The sequence below is a fragment of the Thermobia domestica genome, chromosome 11 (assembly GCF_964235325.1).
Source record: "Thermobia domestica chromosome 11, izTheDome1.hap1.1, whole genome shotgun sequence".
In the NCBI taxonomy this organism is placed as follows: domain Eukaryota; kingdom Metazoa; phylum Arthropoda; class Insecta; order Zygentoma; family Lepismatidae; genus Thermobia; species Thermobia domestica.
The window spans coordinates 260160608-260187923 of record NC_137464.1 but is presented as its reverse complement, the minus strand read 5'-3'; the positions used below and the strand labels follow the sequence as shown (position 1 = coordinate 260187923).

General features: G+C 37.3%; 1 protein-coding gene across 2 annotated transcripts in view; it reads left to right on the top strand.

Moving 5' to 3' along the window:
* LOC145664989 (uncharacterized) overlaps positions 1-27316 on the top strand; it is a 127295-nt gene that overhangs the window by 61624 nt on the left and 38355 nt on the right. The window contains exon 3 of one of the 2 annotated variants that reach the window (XM_081732163.1): positions 10284-11346. In XM_081732163.1, the coding sequence (XP_081588289.1) occupies positions 10284-11346 (1063 nt within the window). Of the gene's footprint in view, positions 1-10283; positions 11417-27316 lie in introns of both variants that reach the window. The other variant, XM_081732164.1, reaches the window with a different exon arrangement.

The following is a 27316-nucleotide window of genomic DNA, read 5'->3' as shown; positions in this document are numbered from 1 at the left end:
CAGAAATCAAGAAAAAACTTCTTGATGATGTATTCTGGGTTTGTATTGAAAAAATTGTAGCCATTTTGAAACCTATGGTGAATTTGATTAATTGATTCCAGTAAAATGAGCCTCAGATAGACACTGTGCACTCAAAATTCTAGAGCCTTCATCAAACTCTGACAGAACAGTTATCATCACCAATCCTTTTGAAAAAGAAGAGCAATCAATAATGGAAACATTTAAAGAAAGAAGTGAATTCGGCTTGGGTCCAATTCATCTGATAGCAGATCTCCTCAATCCCAGTTTACAGGGCTGGAAATTGGCTGCTGAAGAATTGTTTGATAAAGTTAACTTCGTTTGTGAAGTTGCAAAACAAATGGGATTGAATTCTGTTTTACTGAGAGCACATTTGACTGACTACAGGGACAAGGAAGGAATATGGGCAAGGAAGTTTTTGTGGGACGGACTTGAACAAATGAGCTCACTACTTTGGTGGAGTGGGTTTCGAGACGTCACTGAATTAGCTGATGTCGCCATTCGAGTCCTTAGTACTCCGGCTACATCTGCTGCCATAGAAATAACTTTTTCTATATTTAGTTGGATCCACAGTAAAACAAGAAATCATTTATCATCAGAGGGGGCAGGGAAATTAACATATCTTTTATATAACTGGAAGCTTTTAAATAAGAAATTCCCTCAAGTTTCACGGATGCAACACTGAGGACCAGGGTCATCAAGGAAGAAGTCACTAGCTGTTGGCATGGAACAGAACAAAGCACCAGACAGATTGGAAGAGGATATAGAAGAAATGAGTGACACAGAAGAAAATGAAGAAACGAGTGATAGTGATGTTGATACTGAAGAATTGTGATGATTCTGACTGTGATTACGGTTGATTCTGAGTAGGACGGTAAAATTTGTGGCCGTTTTATAGTGCTCCAAATATGGTAGAGATTAATTGCTGTTCTTTACTGAATAATTTAATATATAAATATTACATTCAATGAGTTACTATATAGCTTAACGTTGTTTATCACATTAATATTTTAAATATGCTATTCCAATAAATATTTTCACAAAGCATTATTGTTAGTGTTAAACTCCATTTTGTGTACACTTCTAAAAATCAGGAATTAGTTATTGAAGTGTTTTACGAAGCGTTATTTCTTATGTGGATAACTTTCTCTCAACGGCATATTTAGTAAATAATTTGATCGACCAATTCATTAAATTTAGTTACTTTGATTATTGTACAACTTTCGTAATCACACAATTATTTCTGCAGAATGGCAAATTAGGTAAATGTCTAATTAATCGACATAATTTCAATCAGGTGCTGGAAGATTTCTTGGGGAATGGCAACCCATTATGCACGGAATGTTGAACTGATGGAGAGGTATCGATGTAGATCGGTGAGGCCTGGCATGAAGTCGGCGTTCCAAAACATCCCAAAGGTGTTCTATATGATCAAGTCAGGACTCTGTGAAGGCCAGTCCATTACAGGGGTGTTATGGTCGTGTAACCACTCCGCCACAGGCCGTGCAGTATGAAAAGGTGCTCGATCGTGTTTAAAGATGCAATCGTCATCCCCGAATTGCTCTTCAACAGTGGGAAGGAAGAAGGTGCTTAAAACATCAATGTAGGCCTGCTCTGTGAGAGTGCCACGTAAAACAACAAGGGTGCAAGCCCCTTCCAAGAGAAAAACGACCACACCATATCCCCATCACCTCCGAATTTTACTGTTGGCACTACACACGCTGACAGATGACGTTCACTGGGCCATACCCACACCCTGCCATCGGATCGCCACATTGTGTACCGTGATTCATCACTCCACACAACGTTTTTCCACTGTTCAATTGTCCAATGTTTACGCTCCTTACACCAAACGAGGCGTCGTTTGGCATTTACCTGCGTGATGTGTGGCTTATGAGCTCGACCATGAAATCCAAGTTTTGTCACCTCACTCCTAACTGTCATAGTACTTGGAGTGGATCCTGATGCAGTTTAGAATTCCTGTGTGATGGTCTGGATAGATGCCTGCCTATTACGCTTTACAACCATCTTCAACTGTCGGCAGTCTCTGTCAGTCAACAGACGAGGTCGGCCTGTGCGCTTTTGAGCTGTACGTGTCCCTTCACGTTTCCACTTCACTATCACATCAGACACAGTGGACCTAGGAATGTTTAGGAGTGTGGAAATCTCGCGTACAGACTTCTGACACAAGTGACACTCAATCACCTGACCACTTCAAAGTCCATGAGTTCCGCGGAGCGCCCCATTCTGCTTTCTCATGATGTCTAATGACTACTGAGGTCGCTGATAATGAGCACCTGGCAGTAGGTAGCAGCACAATGCACCTAATAAGAAAAGCGTATGTTTTTGGGGATGTCCGGATACTTTTGATCACAGATATATATATATATGTGTGTGTGTGTGTGTGTGTGTGTGTCCACCTAAGTATAAAAGCCTTATTACTTAAATACATATGATGTAATTGATAAAAATTTATATGCATTTTATTTGTCAATGTTTAATCCATCTTATGGTATATGGACTTTAACATAAACATTGAGCTAGATGTATGAAAAACGTATTGAAAGAGAAACATACAAAATTACCTTATTACCCGCACAATAGGTAAATAAGACCCACCATTTAAAAAGTAAAATTTTACGACCTGAGAGACCACTGGAACTCAATTAACTCCTAACATTTTTACAGCACTTCAAATACTAGTAATAAAACGATATTTAGTAACAATAGGGATATGACATGTTAAACTCCCTTGTGTTAAGCAGTCGTTAGTTAAGTCTTTGCAACTAACTGAATATTAAAGAATAAGCTTGGACACATAATAAACAAATCACCATTGGAAACAGATTTCACACTGTTTCAACAATGTTTACACTTGATAACACTCTAGCAAATACATTCTTCATTATTGGCGTCGATCAAGCAAATGCACTCGTTGTGTACCCATACACCGCACCCTTTACAGTTTCGCATGTCACCGATCCATTCTTTGTCTCATAATAAACGATACCATGATACCTCGGACGCTCAGAAGCGCACGAAACTGTTCTTAGAATATACCCTACAACAGTGGTATGAGCCATTCACATGCATTAAAAATAGATATTTACACTATGAAAGACACCAACGCAGAACTCGAACCTGCGAACCCCTATAGTTAACAACTAGGCTCAGACACGATCGACTACAACAAAGGCGGTCCTACAACAGAGGCTGGCACTGGCCAAGAAAGAATAACAAACTAACACACATTCAACTTGCCGGTTTCTTAGCATTTAACAATGCATACATGTTTTGTAGGGTAATGAGGGCCAATAGATTTTTGATTGGCCATATTTACCGGTCATGTGCTAGTCATTTTATATATCATTATCTACGAACATGCTTTGGACTAAAACGAAGTAACTACTATCCCAAGTACTAAACACTATGGTCATCACAAACATACAAGATATTTCGGGTTAGCTTTATTCTACACACAAAAAATGAACATATTTTACCCCCTTAAATTATATCAACACATGGAAACTGGCTTTTCGATGCTTCAATACTGCCAGCATTCCGTCTAACCATGCACAAGAAGACGAACTTCCTCAAGCAGTCATTGTGTGAGTAATCGCTACTTGTGATGTCAGATTTCTCCTACAGTGATTCTAACCTATGAAATTTTGCACTGGGCTTTATTTCCTTTCGGGCCTTATTTGCCGCGCGCGCGCGCGCGCGTGTGTGTGTGTTGAAAATGTGAAGTAAACGCGTGGATGGATAATAGTGAACAATTGGTACAAAAATTTTTCCACACACTCAGAAGAGTGCAGCCGTTAATATGGACTGTGATAACTACGAATAGCTATGCAGATTGCACAGCGTACACCCATGATACGAAGTAGACATCAAGCAGCTTCTGTAGCAAGCATCCCACTCTTGCACAAACACTCAACAACCTGCAGAGTTCAGCAGTTGACTTTGGTGGAGGTGTTAAGACTGCATTCCGTTGTCCAAGAACATCCCATGTATGCTCAATGGGGTTGATGTCCGGTGACCGCGCGAGCCTCTCGAAACGTGTGATGTCTTCATACTGCAGGTAATCTTGCACGAACTGTGCCCTATGTGGACGTGTATTATTATCCATAAAACGGAACTCAGGATCCTATGTAGCACGGAATAATCAGATATACCGTCTAAGGATGACCTTCCTGTAGATCGTAGCTATTTCCTTCCGCTGGTAGAACACATGAAGTGATGTACCTTCTACTAGCTTGATTCCATTCCATACCATGACACCAAGTCCACACTGTTGGATAGATGATGGCGAATTGTTGGTTAGTTTCCATACCTTTAAACTGTGTTGAGCCAATATATTTATGAATTTACCGATTACCAATGATGCCAATTGTCAACCATTAACCGGCATAGAGCCTACCAAGTATAGTGCTGGGTTGTGGATGGGCCAAACTGTAAAATGACATGCAAACTACCACAATTTTTCGACATAAACGTTCTACTCGCATTAGTTATTTGTCCTGATAAGAGGAAGAAAAGCAGCAATCATAAATCAAAGAGGGTCTGTTTTATTCAGATTTTGTACTCTTTTGTTGGAAATCAGTAGTTGGTAGAATGCGAACATGATAATGACACATGCAATTTTTCCGTGAAACATAGAAACGGCCAAGTCTTGAATATGTCTGCAAAACAAGAAGGACATTTTTAAGTTCAAGACAAGATGGCGTCTTGCGAACAACACTAGTTCATCCAAGTTTTACTTCTCACACTTCTGTTTTAGTGTTGCATGCTTCATAGAATAAAAACTATATATAAATTGATAAAGTAATTTTACGAACATAATGAAGAGCATTTATCAGCGTTTAAAGATAGGAAAGTCGTCACAATATACTCCAATAATAAATATGATTTAAGTATTATTACATCACACTTTTCGTACGTATCTTGTGATGCATGATGCGCAAGGATTCTAATGATTTCTACATGATACTAAAAAAAAAAAAAAAAAAAAAAAAACAGGGCATAAATTTTGTACAAAAATTTACTAAACAAGACTAGAAAACTTAGAAGCAAGACAACAAAAGCTTTCCGAGAATGACAAAAATTCACGTTCCGACTCGAGGAAACCATATTTATGTCGTCTCACCTCATCAGCAACACAGTCCTGAAACAAAGCGTTTTAATCTTAAGATGTAAATAAAGGGAAATATTTGTTAATGTACTTAAATAGGATTCTTTCAAAGAAAACATCTTTATAGAATTATCAATTAAGGAAATAGTGAAACATCAAATGCCACTAGTAGGACGTATACAAAATATATTACTTTTTTTTCAAAAGGGGAAAATCATTCATATTGCATAAAGTGATATAAATAATTTGTAAATCACATTTTCTCAATCAGTGCTCACTATTTTTGGTAGTTGGCAACACTAGTGATACAAAAGACTGAACTCCATGAATTCCGTACTGTTTCGACCTCTTAAGCACAATTAAACTTTCTCAAGAGTACGCTCGTTTTCACCTCAATTTTCCAAGATTATAAGTGTCCCAAAAGTACGTATACACTCCTGCATTGATCAAGTATAACATTCTAGCTTATAGGTTTGCTTCGGCTGTTCCGCGCTCAAGGTATAAGTAAAAGACATTAAGAACAAATAATAAAGAAACTACGTCTACCTGATGGATAACAGTAAGAAATGATATGAAAAGCAATGAGTTGATCGGTACATGACTATATACCTACAGAAGTTTCAAGCCAACCTATGAACGGAGCAGCAGAGAGGTTTTGGATGGTGTTACTATCCTCTGATAAGTCATCACGTTTTGCCCATTGATGATACGCTGCTACTAAAAAATGATTTATCGAAGGCGTGTAAAATTTCATCTACGGCATGAGTGATGTCATCGTCAATGCCAAATGAGTACCTTCTATTACATGGCTAATTCTAATATTTCTTGGTTATAGGGTCCATACACGGTCCACGGTTTGTGCAAACAAGGCTGTTTCTGCAAACAGTTTGACCGTGTGTGGAGCTGTATGAACTGTTTGCGCAAACGTTTGTGCAAGCATTTTCCACATCGAACTGGTTCGAAAATTGTTTACGCCAACATGATGTTTGCGCAATCACGTGGACTGTGTATGGGCATATTGGTGCAAACACGAGGTTTATTTCTGAATAGGAGACCTACTGTAGAAACGCTTATTTCTCGCGCTGTGGCGTCAATGAATAGGATTCAAGAATTGTGGCGAGAATTTATTGAACTTTATCGAAATTTACCTGAACTGTGGAAGGTAAAGAGTGAAGATTATAAAAACAGAAATCTGAAAAATGCGGCCTTACATGTTTCTATAGTAATTGTCCAAGCGTCTGTGGTGCAATGGCTGTTTCAAATTTAAGTCCTCGTACGTGTTTCCGCGCGCAAGATAACACAAAGTGTCAAAGAACCTCTGCTCGCGAGATATCGCATCTCTCATATTTGTATCGTGTTCTCGAATAAAAGGTGTAACCATTTCCAATATTTCACCAAATATAGCTGAATCCATTCGTAAATAAGACCACAGTCGAACTTATCTCAAGCTCGGCAATTAAATTTTTATGACTAAACTACACCGTTTCTTGAACCACTCTCTCATCCACACCCTGTTCTTCCTTTTTGGTTTCGTGGGTTTTCCCCCTTCCATGCACAAGCCATTACTATAGCTAAACAAGCTGCTTCAGTGGACATATTTACGCGATCAAACTCAAAAGTGAACTGAAGTTCGTACAAACAGTTGAATCGTGTATGGCCGAGTGTTTGCGCAAACACAGTGTTTGCACAAACATACTGTTTGCACAAACCATGAATCGTCTATGGACCCCTTTAGGCTTAGAATTTATGTAACAACCGTCGTATATTTATTTATTGCTGTAATTATAGAAATATTTAAAATTCTGTGCAAAATTCTGTAGTATTTAGAAGATATTACTTCGGAAAATATCTTACGTCGTAGACGCATTCCTTGTTGTTCAATAATATGTCTTTAAATAAATTATGATGTTAGGATGAGACGATTAACTGCAAGAACGAGAACTATCTACCGTATAAATCTGTAACTAGTTTATTCATTATTATTTTCAGTCTGATGGAAAATTACGCAAATAAAATTTAATATTATTGTTTGATTCCTCCAATGTTTAGAAAATGGCCCGAACAGTTGGATGATCAAAAACAGTGAAAACATAATAATATGGGAAAATATGTCAAAATATAAGAATTTCATGTTTTCTTTATAATAAAAATAACATGTTACTCTCAGAAAAGAAGCGTAACTATTTATTTTTACGACTTCTGTAAATTCTGTAGGATATTCTACTGTGTGAACATTTGTGCTATTATGCAACCCAAAAGTGCACTTTTATGAGTGCTTGTAGAGGTCAATGTGCAATCTCACTTCCATAAAACCTCAACGCAGCGCGCTCCCTCTTTTGGGCGATATAAACAAAAAATGTCGAACAAATGCGCGCCTTATGGGCATTTCCATTGTATTGTTGACCCAGTTTTGCCCATGTTCCCGCTGAGCTATGGTCATCATTGTTTATATGTGGAGGTCTTAGGCCCTACCTCTTCTTACACCAAATTGTATGCGCGCGACTCAAACGGGAAACTTGGGCACTCTTGGAACAGCTCCTTTTAATATTAAAGATGTGGAACAGTCATTTTTCAACTGAATGCTCTGTGATGTCACAGTACCATGTTTTCCTTCTCAGTAAACCATACAGAGAGGGGAAGGAGCTAGGAAGTAATTTGACATTGATAAGTGATAGTGGTCATAGGCAAACAGAAACTTTGATAAAATAGTCGTCCGCTTTTCAGCTACTACTCTTAGATCCGCGACTGCACGCATTGCCGGAGTGGCCACTTTGGCTACTTGGCAATCACCAAGGGCCCCGACATTCGAGGGGCCCCGTAGGGATCACGAGGTGCAGGACCTGTAGGCCTTGGTCGACTGAGTGTGAAAGAAATGAAAATGTGAACATTCAAAAGTGCTTTAAATGTCTATCATGTACATTTTCTCTTTTGTTTCAGCTTTCGCAACAGAGTGATTTGTTTAGTAAGTTGTACGCTGCTCTCAAATTTGTTCTTACCCTCCCATGTACTCAAGTCACATGTGAGAAGACATTTTCTAAATTAAAAATTGTTAAATCTAGAGTAAGATCTACGATAAGTCAAAACCATTTGTCTCCTTTACTTTTTATGTTTACAGAAAAAGATTTATTCAAGAATGTAGACAAAGAAAAAGTAATTGATTTGATTGCCTCATCAACCGAAGAACTGCGTAAAAAAAAACTGTCAAAGTAACTGAAGTACAGTAACTTCACGATTACGTTTGGTTGTCTCAGTATTATTGTGACTTTTCTTTTGCGATCTGTTCTGTACTACATATTTATTCAATACAGAAAATAAGATTTTTCATGTTCTGCAACTGACGTGTTAAGTTTATATATATATATATATATATATATATATATATATATATATATATATATATATATATATATATATATATATATATATATATATATATATATAATAGGCCTTTCAGGACCCACGCTAAGGGCTCTCAACTTGGCCAGTCCGACACTGACTGCACCTACACTGGCAACACTTGCTCTCTATTTCCAATCCCTATCTTCCTTTTCTCATCGGATTCTCTCTGCTTTTCTCAGATAATAAAAGAGTACTTCTACGTCACAATCCGTCACCTGGAAATGATTGATATGGAGCATATTTTAATGTACTTTACCAGGTGCATGTCAAACGAAAGGGCCAATATTTAAAAAAATGATAGAAGAAGAAATTTATTATGGTTGATATGTTAAGTACATGCCTTGACTATTTTCAACGTAGTCACCATGTTCGTCTAGATATTTTCGCTAGCGTGGCACAAGGTTCTGTATAAAAATCTGCCGTCTGAGCGTGCAGCCAGTCCAGAATATTGATGTTTTGAGCACTTCACTGTTATTAAAACGCTTCGATACAAGTCGCTTATTCAGGTGAAGAAAATGAAAGAGATTGCTGGGGGAAAGGGTAAGGGTTGTAAGGGAGATTATTGAATAGCTCCCATCGAAATTTTGAATCATCTCAAAAATACGAGCAACTATGTGTGGGCAGGTGATGTCATGTATCATTTCTTTCCCCCGATTTTTGATGGAACGTCGCAGATTATTCAATTTTTGGCAATACATTTCTGGTATAATTGTTCGTTCTGGTTCCAAGAATTCTACAAGAATCACACCCTTTTGGTCCCAAAACATGGTTGACATGATCTCATAAACCGGTGATATTTGTTTGAATTTCTTTGCATTAGGAGAACCAAAGTGTCGCCAATGCATTGACTGCTGCTTCATCTTTTCAGTGGCGTACGATATCCAAGTTTTATCCCCCCGTCACTATGTGAAAAAGAAGTCATTCTCATCCTTAACCCAGCGGGCCAAAGAATCACGTGCAGTTGTCATACTTTGTTCTTTGTTAGCATCTATCAGCGTTTTTGGCACTCAGTTCGCACACAATTTGTGAGACACAATTCGATGCTGTTTTCGCAGACACTTCTGGAAACTCTTTGGCGAGTTCAGTTACTGTGAATCAGCGATAGAATAGTACTTTCTCGTTATCGCATTCTACCAGATCGTCCGTCTGAACACTAGGCTTTCCGCTACGATAAGCAATGGTACACAATTTCTGATGAATGTTAGCTACATTCTACCCATTGGCGTTCACAAATCATGTAACGGATCTCACTTCGCATTTGGCGGGATTTTGTATTACAGCAGCCATTTCACTTTACTGCTACTCGTACCTATGCAAGTCCATTCGGACGATTCTGTCTCTGTTGCAAGCACAGAATACTTGGGAATGCTCAGCTTCATCAGTGTTGTCAACTCCGCGTAAAAAAATATCGGCTTTTTTCAACATGTGTGTATTAATGAAGGACACATTTAATCAAATACAATATACTTGTATATTCATTAACAAACTTTATTATCAAATGTATACTACACTGAACAAACTTAGGAGAATGAATTCTTCTGTTCTCGTAGAAGCAGTAAAAGAACAATGAACGAAAAATAGCTTCGATCGTTCGTCTTATTAACTTCGGAATATAAAACAGTCATTATACAGTTATAACTAGACACAAATGTTAGCTTTAATTAGATAGATAATTAGAAACTGTTAATGAACTAATTTATCATTTGAGCATACTGATTTTGTTCTTCTCTTGTAGGTTAGCACGGAGAACAGTCTGGTGGAGAACTGGGCCTTGACGACTCTGTCTCTCGTCTGGTATAACATCAGCGTCCACACAGAGCCAATCCATGACTGGTGGCGCCTCATGCGTTCAACAATGGGACCTGTGTTTTTATATTCTGCCTATTACGAACCTCGTACCGGACCCCCTAAATTAAGAGTTATTGCAGCTGCACCTTTTGGGATACGAACTCATAAATTAGAGTGTGAAATCAGAAATAAAGAAGGTGAAAGACGGAGAGTTCGGACTACTACAAAACTTATTAGAGAAAACTGGGGACTCCCGTACTCTGCGTATTTCATTATGTGTAATATCGGGAGGAATTTTTATCCGGAAGTAGTGGCTGTGATCGATCCCGCGAGGAACGTTTTATCGCCGTATATCAAGGTGCACTATCCTCCCCCTCTTCCGGCGGGTAACGCGACCAACCCCACTTTAGCTGTGTGTGTGAAACCACTTCATTTTTCGTACAACAGAGCTGTTTGGTTGGTGGAGTTCATCGAGATGTACCACTTATTAGGCACCGATCACTTCTTTTTCTACAATAAATCTGTGGGACCAGACGTCGACCGTGTTCTCCGCCACTACGCAAAGAGTGGATTAGTCACTGTTCTGCCTTGGAATCTCCCCCTCAAAACGAAAAAGCACATTCGAACAGAAGGAATATTCGCGGCCCTAAATGACTGTTCCTATCGACAAGTGAATCGTTTCACGTATGTCGCCATGGTGGACTTGGATGAGTACATCATCCCGCGGAAGCACAAGGACTTCAAAGAGCTGTTGAAATATCTCAATTCGAAGACGCGAAACAAAGGATCATTTGTGTTCCGAAATGCTTTTTTCTACCTCTACTGGGAGAACGACACCAGTGCGTTGCCTGCTGCGGGCGAAAGCAAGGACTCTGTCCCGTACCTTCAGACGCTCACCAAAACCCGCCGACTGAAGATGATCCACAGGAGTGGAGTTAGAAGTAAATATATCGTCCGTCCTCCAGACGTCATTGAGCTTGGGAACCACGTGGTCTGGGAGCACGTGTCAGGTAACAACAACAGCTGCACACCCCACTTTGTGACGTCACCGCACTGCTGCACCATCAGCACGGAACTAAGGTACACCCCCAATTACAAAGAAACACATGTGAAACCATCCTAATCCTGTTTCTTTACCCTTACTTTTCCAAATTAAGTTTGCTTTATACGCAAGTTTCTCTTCTCAATTCTTTATTCGGCCTTCTGTATTTATTGATGTCCGTGTTTTTTGCTCTTCTGCGTTTCTCCCTCTTCTTAAACATCGCTTCAGTTATTCATGGTTTTCTCGATGCTCTTTCCATCCTACCAATATTATTGTGGAGTGTGTCAAGTAGGATCTGTTTAACTTTATAAAAGATCTGTATGATCAGAAGAATCGCCCCAAAAATATAGCGATCGAAGCAGAGGAAGAGGTGAATGATGATGAAAAAGAACCCAGTATATAGAAAAGTGAAGTAGTACAAGCAATCAAAGAAATGCGAAGGAGAAAGACCACTAGAGACGACGACATACCAGTAGATTTGCTCAAGGAATTAGGAGACAGTGCATGACCTCACTTATTAACAAGATCTACCTGAGTGGAGAATGGCCAAAGGATTTTCTTGATGTTACAATGCTTGCATTGCCCAAGAAAAAGCAAGCAAAGAAGTGTAGCGATCACAGAACCATTAGCCTGATTTCCCACACTGGAAAGATCATTGCATTCATACTGAACAGTCGGCTGGAAAGTAAGATAGATGAGAGGTTAGAAGAAGATCAATTTGGATTCTGGAAAGGAAAAGACACCAGAGATGCTATTGGATTGTTGAGAATTATATCAGAAAGAATTCTTGTTGTAAAGCAAGAGTTGTGTTTGTGCTTCATCGACTGGTGAAAAGCTTTCGACCAAATCAATTGGACGAAACTGCTAAAAATACTTAAAGAAATCGGAGTCAACTGGAGAGATCGACGACTCATTCAAAACCTGTACACAGGACAACGAGTGAAGCTGCGCTTGAATGAAGGAGAAACCAATAGTGTAGAGATTGGACGAGGAGTCAGACAAGGATGCAGTTTGTCGCCCCAATTATTTAACACTTACAGTGAACTTTTAATGAAGGAAGCATTAATAGGAACTGGAGACTTCAAGATTGGAGGGCAGATCATTAACAAGATCAGGTATGCAGATGACACGATTATAATAGCTAAAACCGAAGGAGGACTACAGGAGATGACTGACAAAATAGTTGATACTGGAAAACTATATGGAATGGAAATTAACATCGAAAAATCGAAAGCCATGAGAATATCCCGTGGAAACACGCCCTTACGGATCAGAGTAGAACAAAGAGAACTTGAAGAGGTCGATAATTTCAAGTATCTGGAAAGTATTTTGACGAAAGACGATTACTGCACCAAAGAGACCAAGTCAAGAATTGTCATAGCTAAAGAAGCATTCAACAAGAAAAGATCACTCTTAACCAGCAGGCTCAATATTGGACTTAAGAAGAAGTTGGTCAAGTGCTAAATATGGAGCAGTGGACTGTATGGTTCAGAGACATTAGAGAGCTTCGAAATGTGTTGTTGGAGGAAGATGGAGAAGATAAAATAGACAGAAAGAGTAACAAACGAAGATGTTTTAAAACGGATAGGAGAGAAGAGAACAATTCTAGCCAGCATCCTTCGTAGAAAAGTCAATTGGATTAGACACTCTTGAGAAGAAATTGTCTTCTTCACACCGCCATAGAAGGAAAGATGGAAGGGAAGCGAGGAATAGGAAGAACAAGAACACAGCTGATCGATGATTTGAAAGATAGTAGAAAATATTGGGAGTTAAAAGAGGAAGCTGAAGATCGAGAAAAGTGGAAGAAACATTTCTAGGCCAAAATCTAAAATTGAATTTAAAAAAAAATCCTCATTAGTTCCAGGACCTGCCAAAAGGCAGAATACCTAATGAAAATAATAATAATTATACGCAAGTAAGAATGCAAAAGCCACCTAGGCCTGCTGTCCTAATCACACTTTTTAGCACAGTAAATATTCTTATTGGAAGATCTCAGGGTTACATGAGCACATGGATGGGCTATGTGTGTCAATAAATCTTCCGTGACTTTATTATTCGTTTGCAAAAGGTGAAAAATGCTTCCCGTTGCATTTCACAGTTTGTTAGATAAGAAAAAATTCTGCCTCATGATTAACTGGTCTTCCTGGGGTAATTTCTTTTACTTGCTTACAGACGTGTTGTAGGCATAATCATTTTTTGAATATTCAATACCGAAATGGATAGGAGATTCAGGATTTCGCTGTTATTTTCTAACGTAAATTTTCTCTGAACTATTACAATGGAAGAACGCAAAATTTGATATATGAGTAGATTGTTTTTCAAAAACACAGATATGTTCATTTGAACTTATTCAACGTGACTGACGCACGAAGAGATTTCCTGAATTTCTGTATCTAAATTCATGAAGCTTTGTGTACGAGAGACTTCTGATATACAGAACAAGTGATTCCTCCTTCACCTGTACAAAGTTAGGAAATTCTAATCTAAAGGATTAGGAAAGAGGCACAATTTTAAAGGATGAGGCATCTGTAAGGGATAACTAGGGAAATCGTAGTTTTCATATTTCGTATATTTCAATGGGAAGATTCTTAAATTGCACGATTTGCAACGATAATCTTTCACATATATTTTAAGTTAAGGTAAATTTATATTTGTAATTTTGATAGCAGATGTTCATAATGAACTTTAAGGAAAATTAAAGACAATAATCACTGCCGATAGCTGAATGGCGTTCGCTAGATTATGGCTTATGCTTATAAATGCAATTTGATAGATGATATGAGAACAATTGGAAAGAAATGTAGAGGTTTCATTGCGCGCTTGCAGGGATATGGATTTAGAAGTATAGAAAAAAATTAAGTACATGGAAATTCTTCGTGACTGTAATACTGCAAATTAAAAATACGTTAAAATATCAAATAATACTTTCGACAAAGAGGATACTTTCAAGTATTTGTGATCAACATTTCCATATTCATGAACGAAAACAAAATGTCGACTGAAAGCTGAGAATTCGTGTTATTATTCAGTCCAAAGTGTTTTATCTTCACAAATTTTGTTGAAGAATTTCAAGCTTAAAATATATAAAACTATAATTATTCCTGGTGTGCTGTATGGTTGCGAAACATGGTCGCTTATTTTGAGTGAAGAACGCAGACTGACAGTTTCTGAAAATACAATCTTGAGCGAATATTTGGAATCAAGAGGAACGGAAATGGGGAATGGCGCATTCTTCATAACGAATAACTGCATACTTTAAATTGTTTACCTTGTTAGGATTCAGTGGATAAATCATGTAGCCAGAACAGGAAAAATAAGAAAGCTTTCAAAATTTTAACTGGACACCCAGAAAGTAGAAACTGAATCTAGTTGGCTCAGAAGAGAAGTCAATGGAGAGCTTTTCTGAATGCGGCATTGAACCTTTGGATTCCATAGACCATAGAGTTAGTTAGTTAATTCATGATGAACATCGAACATAGCTTTTTAAGACCCAAAAATTCTTGTTAAATAACTAGAAAGCAGATACATCAATTTATTTCATTCACCTATAATCAAGATTGTAGGACTCAGGTGAAAAAAAAAAAACTGATTCAGAAGCCCGGAAATTTCTAAGTCTGTATTGAGTATGTTAATATTTTCTCAAGTTTTTATCTTTCTCATATGAATTTTTTTTTAAAAATAGAGAATAATATATCTCGGATACATTTTCTCCAACAGTGTATATGGAAAGAATGTTTTTTATTGGAAAATAGAAGTTCATTAATAGCGTTTTGGGCAATTTAAATTGGACAATTTTGGACAATTTCTGCTTGAAAATAAGAATAGAAATATGAGTCACTAAACTTGAAATTTTTCGAATTCTAACACTTCTGTGATCTAAATTATTTGATTCTACCTATGTATAAAATTACATTAAATGACGTATAATTAAGGAATACTTCCGAAAGACGTGAAAAGCTGAAATTTGCCATTAGTGTAGCTTTTCAGGACTAACCCACAGGAAAATTGCCAAAAGTTAATATTTCCAATTTTTAGAGAGTCTAAAGAGGGGATGAAGAAATTTCCCATGTTATTTAAATGATCTTTTTCTTGGACCTATAATCTCGTATTTTAGGTACTTGGAATCGGAATAAAAACTTGAAATTCGGTATGCTTTTTTTTTTTTTTTTTTTTTTTTGTTAGCGTTACCTAAGCAAATCACATCACCAAAAATAAACATTTCCAACTTTAGAGTGGTTTTATAGGGAACTGAAAAATCTTTCCCATGTTATTTATATGGGACATCTACACAACTAAAATGTTTAGGCACTTCCTGCAGGATTAGAACGATGACATTTGGCATGATTATAGCGTTTCGATACTAACTCACAGAAAAATTGCCAAAAGTGAATATTTTTAGTTTTTAAAAGGTCTAAAGGGAGGATGAAAAAATTTCCATGTTATTTATATAGGCGTTTCCTTGGGATACAAAATCTTATCTTTTAGGTGGTTGAAATAGGGAAAGAAACTTGAAAGTCGGTAGAATTGTTGGTTTAAGAGGTACGAGGCCTTAGGTCGAGGAAGCGCTGGGGTCTGGGGGCAGTGCCCCCATCTAGCTGAAGGCTACTCCTTTTGCGTAACAATAAGGCAGATGACTTTTTCTATTCCTTTCGAAGACCAAAACCTAACCTTCCAAGTGTACCTGAGCACCGTTGCTGCCCTCCCTGTGTGTCTATGTTGTTTCATCTGAAAAACTAAGTATGTTTGTTATTTTAAGTTAATTTCAAAACGTTGAGTCTTTATCACTTAAAAAAAGGTTATAAATCTTAATATCTTTGTCACTTTATGTTACTCAATGAAGTACATGTGTGTTTCAACTAAAGCAAAAAATTGGTAAGTATCTAATATATTTATAAATTTGTTTCATTCATTAAAAGAACTGTAGTTTTTCGATGAAGGAGTGTTTTCACATGAATGGTCCTTGTATGATGACACTCAAGAGAAACCATATTTGTCTGTCAACATTAAAAGTGTTCTCAGCATTCTAACTATAGATGTAGAAAAGCCTGTTTTTAGATGGATTTTTTTTAAGAAAAAAGAAAATTTTCTCTTTTTTTGATTTTTGGATGATTCTATGATATCACAAGTGTCATGTTGGTTGCCTAACTACCTTATCAACTTCCTGAAAGTTATTCATCTTTCATGTATGTTGTACTGTACACTTGTAGAAATAGATATTTTCCCTTCGGCTTAAGCATATCTACCTAGAATAGCGGTATACGGGAATAACGATAGTACGGCTGGCATTTTGGGAATAACATTAGTACGGCTGGCATTTTGGGAACAACGGTAATACGGCTGGTATTTTGGGAATAACGGTAGTACGGCTGGTATTTTGGAAAAAACGGTAATACGACTGGTATTTTGGGAATAACGGTACTACGGCTGGCATTTTGGGAATAACGGTAGTACGGCCGGTATTTTGGGAATAACGGTAATACGGCTGGTATTTTGGGAATAACGGTAGTACGGCTGGTATTTTGGGAATAACGGTAGTACGGCTGGTATTTTGGAATAACGATAGTACGGCTGGTATTTTGGAAATAATAGTGATGGTAACACACAGAAAATTAAATTCTTTTTAATTTACTGAAAACTGTACTCAAATTGTCCTTCCATTCTGCACTTATTAGAAAATGAATTTCATCAAACGGAAAAGAACTTTTGTCACTGAGTGTACACGCTTCGAAAGCAGACAAACAGAAGGTCAAGAAGTGAACAGTGTTTTAAGGCACAAATAGAGTTTTAAGTACATTTGTTTAAGTACATTTTAAGAACATTTTTAAGTACAGTGAAAATGTTTATATAGACATTTTCATTTCCTCCCTGAGATCATTACTTAAAGTGCTATTCAAGCTGAAGTGCTTAGGGAGGAAAGGACAGCTTTCGTTAATTAAAAAGAATTGTAAGGAAACTGCCATAAACACTTTTTTCTTCGCATTAAGGATATATATATATATATATATATATATATATATATATATATATATATATATATATATATAAGTCTTACAATTATTGACTAAGGATCTGAATCTTGCGTATCAGTGGATATTTTATTTATGATATTAATTAAAAGGTTTCACACATCCGTAATGTCAGTGGCCAATATTCCTAATAAAATCGACACGAAAACGCATGTGTTTAGCGCAATTTGGAGCCCATGCTTTGTGGGTACGTGTGCTCCTAGATTCAACTCCCTATGGAAAAGTCATCTTATAGTATGCTCGTTGATTTCAAGTCCGGGGTTCTTTTCCAGCATGGAATTCATAAAACCATCAACTTATACTTCAGTTACCAATATTGACAATAATAATAATAATCCCTGACATTACAGCCCCATACTATGGTCTACCAAACGACTTTCAGCTGAGTGATGTGTGTTGATCACATCGACCCGAAGATATTTTTACTGCATTTCTAGGTCAACCAGATTGCATTTAATTGAGTTTTGTGTGGCTGCCACATTGATCCAAATCCGATTTTTACTGAGTTTCTAGGCCTACAAGAATTGTTTTAGTTGGGTGATGTATGGTTTGCGCAAGGATCTCAACTCAAATATAAATGGATTTCTAGGTCTGTCACATGGCCTTGGAAATTAGAGAAGTAACACACTTTACAGTCTTCCCGTCTGCTCATTGCACATTGACGCGCTGCTTCTCCTTACGTAGTACGGGCTTTGCCCTAACATACTACCATCAACAGCCCTGATATATGTGTGTCTGTGGTAGTAAGATGAACATGAAATTTAATCACCAAAACAGCAATTTTCGCATGTCACAAAATTAAAGATATCTTTAAAAAACATTTGCTCAATTACTATGAAATCTTCAGAACTTGTAAACGATAGTTTACAGTATACAAAAATGTATAAAGAGTGACATCCATGCTATATTAAAAAAAATTTAAAAAATAAAAACTTCGATGTTGTGCTTACAAAGTACTCCTTCCATCTTGTGTTTTTGTTACTGTAAAAGTCTAACTTGAGTGACATTCGAAAATACCAGATAACAGAATATGCATCATTTCGTTACTACTATACGTCACATATATGTCATCACAGGACGTATACGTGTAAGTCGAACCATCTCTAGAAGCACTATGGCAGTGGCGTATTTAGGATTTTGTTTCGGGGAGGGCTATGCACAACGCGTGAATAAGCACTTATATTTTTTCTTTTATTCCTTTAAATCCCAAACACACAAGGGCGTCATTGGGGAAGCAGGGGGCAAGTGCCCGCCTGATTTTGAGAATTAAAGATATTTTAATTGATTGTCTACTAATAAACTAGGAAAAAACTTGAAACTCGTATGTCGGTGAAGGATCTTAACAGGCCCGTAGCCAGCCCAGAGGGCCTGGCTGAAATTAGGGGGGCCCGATCCAACCATATGATAGTTCATCACCATATTATAGTTCTTTTGCAAGCCTACTGTAAAACTTTTAGGGGGCCAGAAAAATTTAGGGAGGCCCGGCCCCCCTAGACCCCCCTGGATACGGGCCTGGATCTTAACCCCTTCCCCCAGAGAAATCTGAAATAATGCTCCTGCAAACACACGTTGAATATTTGTGATCTCATTTCAAGTTAACTGACTTGATTTTAGAAACAAAAATGGAAATATTCAGTTTTATCTGTTTACGTTTTTACCTGAAAGAAAATGTTGAGACAAGTTGAAGCTGAAATGTACTGATTGCAGTTTTAATGGCAATAATTGCAGACTGGTGAATATTATGTGATATGATACACACAAAAATTTAGCAGTGAATCTAACCTTTTATTCTATTCATAGAAGAAAAGGGAAGCATCAGTTTGGCCTACCTGATTTCCCGGGCTACTTATTCCCACCTCTTGATTTTCTTTAATTCAAACATAGATCTTTCTTTATAATTAAACGATGTAAATATTCCTTTGCTATAATAACTAAAGTCCCGTTATTTTGATATCCGTGCAAGTTGGTGTGGAACACCAGTTTCGCTTATCAGCTCCGGTGTTACTGACGACGGCCGATTTGAATCAAAACTAACAACGGTCGAAAGTATAATAGGAGAAACGAAAGAAAGTAACAACTAAGAAAAAGAAACAAGAGTAGAATGGATGAAAGAAAGGAAAGAACAACGCAGTTCTTACATGGAATGAAATTTGACAAATATTGTATTATTCCTAAACAAAGAGCATAAGAATATGGGAAGTCAATGAAATTCTTAGACATGGTGAGAAGGACTACTGTTGTAGTACGTGGAATGCGAAAAACTAACAAATTTATTTCGGAGAGGGCTTGAGCCTGATTGCTCCCTCCCATACGCCACTGACTATGAGAGTCCACGCTCGTGTATGTCGTACCGGCTTAAGAGGCCCCATCACGGCGAAATTAAAATGCCGCTAATTTTACAGTAATTATGTGATATCTTCAAATAGATAAAAGATGAAATGTGGAACAAGAGCGCCCTAGACAATATTATTTTACATGAGATACCGTTATCACAACTCATTTATCTGCTTTCGATTTCCAGCCATTTTGAAAATCGGCATTTATTTTCGCGTTTCTAAATGGCTGCAAACGGGAAGCTACTAGGTGACTCGTAATAACGGTACCTCATGCAAAATATTATTGTCTAGGGCGTTCTTGTTTCACATTTCGATTATCTTTTATCTATTTTAAGATATCAGTTACTGTAAAATTAGCGGTATTTTAATTTCGCAGTGATAAGGCCTCTTAACGAGTTAAAATGATTAAACACATGTTTAAGTTTTTGTTTTAATATTTGATCTAGAAGGGAAGAAAGTAATAAGATGGTTTATTTATCAAAGTCAAATATTAAAATAAAAAAAGATTAAACATGTTTAGACATTGATGTATGCAAAGAGATTTTCTGTGTTCTAATCCCCCTGTAAATATATTATTTAAAAAACAGCTACCGTATTAAGATATTTATACGAAAATCCTGAAACGATATTAGCTTAGGAGCTTGAACCCCCTTAATGAAATTCTGCGTACGCCATTATACATATGTAAATGTTATGCTACAGTCATATCGCAATTTTTTCTCGCACTTTGTACATTTGGGTATAATCCGATATTATTTTATGTGTACCATAATTATGATGCAAATTAGCTGCTCTTCATACTTCAAAATATGGCAAATGACACAGACTAGAAAAAGACGAATAAAATAGAGGGACGCGAAGTTAGATAATTATATTTAAGTACCGCTTGTAAAGTCACTCTATTCACCAGATCAAGCACCAAGTGGACGAAGTTATAATATGGTTAAAATATTATATTAATAGTTAAATAGTATATATAAAGCAACACTTCTGAAAAAGTGCATAAGTAAATAATTTATTATTATTATTATTATTATTATTATTATTATTATTATTATTATTATTATTATTATTATTATTATTATTATTATTATTATACTAATAATACTTTTGAAAGAAAGAGAGCTAAATGTTTAAGCGATCTCTAACGCACCATACTATATCTACATTTGGGAGTCTTATGTAGAGTGTTGCTTGCCCGGGATTAATTCTGTAAGGGGACACGGCGTCTCGATAGTAGAGCGCTTTCCTCTCCTGCATGGGATCCTTTGTTCGATCCCCGGCCAAGCAAGTTTGTGGTGGACAATATCGAGTCCTTGGGTTTTCTCGGGGTACCCCCGTTTTCTTCCACTTTCTCATTCCACCAATTCTTCCATCGTCATTCACTTGTCTCAATAACCGTCTCCCTTAGCCTAAAAGGGCATAATCGTTGGACGTTAAACTCAAAGATTTCGATGTTTTTGTTGTAAAAAGAAAAACATAATCCGGTGGCCGATCATCGCATTAGTTTTCCAAAATCTCAGTTCCACGAAGCGAATGTTGGGATCCTAGCGTCGAATATGAGTCACACTTGACTTCCTTCTATTTCTTTACCATCATTGTAAATTTGCTAAATAAATCATAAACAGGGGTGCTCACAGAGGGGGGCTATGACGCAAACTGCGTCATTGAAATATTTGGGAGGGGTTAAAAATCTATATAAATATGTTTGAGAGTATGTAAAAATTAATCGAAAAAAGATTTTTTCCATGGAAGAACACCTACGGATAGACAATTGGGGGGGTGCGTCATGGACATAAGGGGGGTGAGCACCGCTGTCATAAATAATCAAAAATTATGAGTAAATAACAAATCATAAACGGTATATCTGCATGGATTTTCGTAAGATATTTGTATTTCCTTTTATTTTATCGTTACTATGAATTATTTTTATTATAATTTATAAGTTTTTCTTTACCTTTGTTTAAAGATAATCGTGAGAAATTCCTCTAATATTCGTCTAAAAGTTTAACAATTTATCTAATGGAGGAAATGAAATGAAATCTTTCAGTTTAACGTCCCACGATTATGTTCTTTTAGGCTAAGGAAGACGGTGATTAAGGCAAGTGAATGATGATGGAAGAATTGGTGGAATGGGTATGTGAGAGGAAAAGGGAATATCTCGAGAAAACCCACGAACGCGATCTTGTCTACAACAAATTTACTTGGTCGGGAATCGAACCAAGGACTTAACACACCAGAGATTATGGCTCTACCTCTGAGCCAGCAATTTATCTAATGGAATATGCACATAAGTATTCCTATTTCTCTGCATTATATTTATTGACACATCAAGATTCACTTTGTATGCTCTTAAATGCCACACAATCACAAAATATATCACATCATTCATCGTAAAATATTTGGAAATTCATTCAAGTTATAAACTACACAGTGTTTGTAACTCAAGGCATTAACGTTTCAATATGTTGCTTATTTGCCTGCCTCAAAAATGTTTCGAATCTTGTAAATTAATGGAATATTGGGAAGAGACACGAATTAAAATGAAATTAACGGGAAATGTGCTTCCGGCGGTTAAGCGTCTTCTCTGATTGCGGAAATGTAGAAAGCAAGCAAAGCAAAAGCGCGTAGTCTACTAACGACAGACAAGCAGAGAGGTTAACAGGTTAAGCAGCGCCTTGCACATCGGCAACCAATTATACGCCTGCGTCTGATTGGTTGCTTGCTGTGTGCATTATGCCATTTCAGTCTTTCTCCCTTTCAGGGTTTCAGAATCGATCCATCATTTCCTTAAGCAGACGAAAATCTTGGATTTCTTTCGCTTTTGATCTTAAAGCAGTGTGATTAAAGGGGTTCTCTGAGACGCTTTCTTTTGTTTAAAGGATTTGTCAGTTGAAAGAAAGATCATTACGGTTTAAGGAAATAAAAAGCCACAGTGTGCAATTACACTGTCCACATGAAAAGATACGAATAAGTTTTAAGTGAATGATCGTGAAAGAAATAGTGTAACGAATATAGCAAGAAACAGGGCAATTCAAAAAGAATTCACGCGATGCCATAGTCACAAATAGACTGGAATTGACTCTTCACAACAAGAATAATGGCTTTACCCCTAGGACACTGCATACCTTCCCGTTTTTTATGAGGAAGACTTAAAAAGTTGAAACTTTTGGGTTCCTAGCAAATTAGTGGTTGAAAATAATAACTCAAATAAACCGTAGCATTCTGGTAGTGTTGAATAGTAAAACTTTACCAGATCAATTAATGAAGAATTTCTTGGAAACAACCACACCTTGTAGTTACTGTCTCGGTATTCTTATATAATTGAAAAGCATTTATATTTTTTGTATGTGTATTTCCCGTAGTTTCAAACCGTGGCCAAAATTCTAATTTCCAAGAGTTATTTAGTCCTAGATCAGATTTACCTTTCGTTACGGGACTGTTTGAACTCGAATGAAACGACTTACAGACATTACATATTCATTTATTATAATCTTACTTCCCAGACCATAGATTTCTAAACACTTCGAGATCGATCCTCTATTTATCACATTTTTCATTAAACAGTGTGCCGCCTCCCACAAAAGGCTTGGATCTGACTTCATGATATATAGTTTTTTTTTTTAAATAATACTCATTTATAATACTAACTTGCATTATTTTAAAAAGTTAAAATACAAAAACAGAACACTATTCTGAAGTTGAAAATATTGATGAAATATATATGCATATAATGGGGGAAATGCATTTTATCATAGCCAGAAGAAAATCACGGATCTGATTCAAAGAAGGTGATGGTACAAAGTATATCCACACCTAGCAGACAAATAATCAGTTTTTTCGGTCAGGTAGACCGTCATATAAATATTGAATATATATCCCACAATCTCTCTGGATTTGGGCGAAGTTGGACGATGGTCGTTGCCTGAGACTGTCGTTTCTGGCAGGCGCCGTTACAACGTGTCAATACGTGGTCGATAGAGTTCAGGTTCAGAAACCCAGTAGGCCGGGGTAAAAGACATATTTCAAGTAGAGTATGCTGGGTTTTCGTGGCAGTAAGGGGGAATGAGTTATCATGTGGGAAGAGCAGGCAAGGATAGAACATGTATGACGAGTAGAGAACGCTGGATTTCTCTAGCAATATACGGACTGCGTTGTCCTGCTGAAACAACAGGCAAGGATAGATGGGTGTATCGAGTAGAGCGCGGTGGATTTCCCTGGCAATATAGAGAAATAGGTTACCATACTGGAATAGCAGGGCAAGATAGAAGACTATCCCGAGTAGGGCATGTCGGGTTTCTTTAGCACTATGCGGAACGCCTTTTCCTTCTGGAACAGCAGGCCAGAATAGAAAGCATATGCCGAGTAAAGCACGCTAGCTTTCCCTGGCAATATGAGAAAGTGGCTTATCATACTGAAAAATTAGGTCAGCTTAGAAAAAACATGTCGAGTAAAGCACGCTGTGTTTCACTGACAATATGAAGAAATGGGTTCTAATGCTGGAGGAGCTTGCCAAGATAGAGAACATGTGCCGAGTAGAACACACTGAGTTTCCCTAGCAATAATCAGGATGTGTTTTCCTGCTGGAACAGCAAACCAGGATAGAAGACGTATTTCAAGTAGAGCACGCTGGGTTTCTCTGATAATATGGGGAAGTGTATTATCTTGCTGGAAGAGAAGGCTAGGATAGGAGGCTTATGCTGAGTAGAGCAAACTACGTTTCTCTGAGGATATCGGAAGGTAAAGTATTCCGCTGGAAGATTAAAACTCGCAGTGTCCAAGTAAGTTCAAAAGACAGGATTGATGACATCAGGAATGTACAATGCAGTAATTATTCTTCTCCAAATAAAGACCAGAGACGAGTGGAATCTGTTCGTTAATGTCTCAAGTATGATCATACGCTGGATTTTCCCGCTTATGTACGGATGTAGAGCACGTTGGCAGAAACAATTATCATCAATGAATGCCATGACTTTCCATTTTCTTTACTACTGCAGTGTCTCCTGACCTTATCGAAGGCACTCTCGTGATGAGTACGTTTCAAAATTGTACGAAAGAAACGCGAACGTAGACTAGAATTCAAAACTCGACTGTTAAGTTTTTGTGCACTTATATGAGGACTACGATGGATCTGATCGCATCTGCGGTCTCCGTCCTACCATTTAGTGCGTCCTCAAGAATCGTTCTGTCAAGTTACTTCTCAGGAGCATGTACAAAACGTATGTCATGAAAACTTTGTGCCTCTCATTGTGTACGCCACCAATGCAACACTGATACATTATGATCCACGTTATTGACTATTCTAGGGAATGATCACTTGACCTTTCACAACCTTGAAGGAACGGAATTACATAATAGGCTTTTGCTAGTGTCATCTTAACATTACAGACACATATTCTGATCTACTCCCAGAGAATTCTCACACACAGGAGCACTCTTCATGTTGTCTCACAACCTTCAAATATCCTCTGCAGACAATACCACTCCTCCCTCTATGGTGGTCAGCGTGCAATCTACGTACATACATTTTGATGTGAGAATTTCCTCTGAATAAGGATATATATATATATATATATATATATATATATATATATATATATATATATATATATATATATATATATATAGGGTTATTATAAATGATGGACCAATTTTTAAAAATTCGTAGTAAAGTACAAATCCAAAATGAACAATCTTTACACCAATGGAAAGAGGAAGGTTGAAAGTTTCGGTGGACAATGATGGTTCCCGTAGTGGCCAGTAGAGTTCGCGCGGCAATAGGCCTTCATTCGTTTCCCTCTCAGTTGTAAGTGAGATGGCTACCGTGGAGCACAAGGTTTTCTGTGTTCTTGAGTTCGCAAGAAGTGAGTCACAAATTGTAGTGCCCATGTGACTACTTCTTATGGGGTTATGTTAGGGAAGCTGTTTACGTCCCACCTCTACCAATAACTGGACGATCTGCGAAACCATATCACAGCTGCCGTGCACTCAGTAACAGTAGATACACTTGCTCGTGTGTGGGACGAGTGCAGCTACCGCATAGATGTTTGCCGTGCAGCAGACGGTGGACACACTGAACATTTATAATGTATTGCAAAAAAGAAACTTTGAAACTTCCACTTTCCATTGATATAAAGATTGTTCATTTTGGATTTTTACTTTAATAAATACACATCATTAAAAATGGGTCCATCATTTATAATAACCCTGTATATAGGGTATTCTTAAACGCCTTGGGATCAGTGATCATTCCAGATAAATGAAATTTAGAATTGATATGGAGAAAATACTTTTAATTACAACAAAGAAATTAGGGTACTTCAATTTTATTATATTCTTTAGAATGTTTACATTTATCGGAAATTTGGAGACTATGATGGCTTAGTGGTAGAACGCTCACATGTACAGCGATGCGCCCGTGGTGGACAACATCATGATCGTTGGTTCTCTCTTCCGTTTCCTCCCATATTTTCATTCCACCAATTACTTAATAATCATTCACTTTTATTGAATTTCCGTCTCCTTTAGTTGTATGTAGTTGTAGAGCGTAAAGCTATAAAGAATAAAGTAAATTGTTTATATGGGATCAACTCCCTATGGCCAACCCTGTGACCTCCAGAGGTCACCAAAGGTCACACAACGGGTGTTGGTAGAACTGGTTCAAATTTCGCATTAAAAAAAGTTGTGTTATACTAGGCTAAGGCAAATGAGAATAGTCCACATAACGGTGTGACTTTTAGTGACTTCCGGAGGTCACAAAGTTGGTCATAAGGAGTTGGCGCCTATAAACAATTGACATGGGGATCCTCAGATACAAGATATCCAAAAATCACCCAAATCGGAAAGACGAGGAAATGCAATGCTTTTTGTACGGTGTCCTTTAATTTCATTTCGAAAATTTATGTATGTTGCAATTCACTACAATTTCCATTCATACTTGCGCCTTATAGCAGCAATACGAAGGACCAAAGCAGTCGATGTATCAAGAATGCATAGTTTGAGAATCCCAAATTAAAGCAGGAGATGCATAGTTCTTCCACATTTTCTTCCATAGAAGATTACCGATCGTCATGTTCAGAATTTTTGGCCTTCCTATTACAGAAGTCATGAAAAAGAATATCAATACCATTTCATGAATTGGAATTCGAAAAAAAAATTAAAAATCTGGCCAAACTTTAAGCTCAGCCTACTTTTATTTATCAAAATGCAAGATTAAAACAATCTTCTATACAAATAAAAATAAAAGTGACATTGTTTGTGACTTAATAACTCTTGAACCACTCGACCGACCTCGATTAAATTTTCAATATAAATGAGCTTCGGGACTGGGATGGCTTTTATCATTTTACTTTGACGGTTCAGCTTAGGGGCAAGGGTGTCGATTTCTCTGTAACATTGAGGAGGCCCGTTCAGATGTGAGTCTGTATATTCATAAAAAAAATACATATGACAATAAAAATACATGTAAAAATATGTGGGGGGCCACACGAGATTTGGGGGACTCGGGCCCACCGCTCCTGAGGATCGGCGCCCTTGCTTACGGGAGGGGATATATATATATATATATATATATATA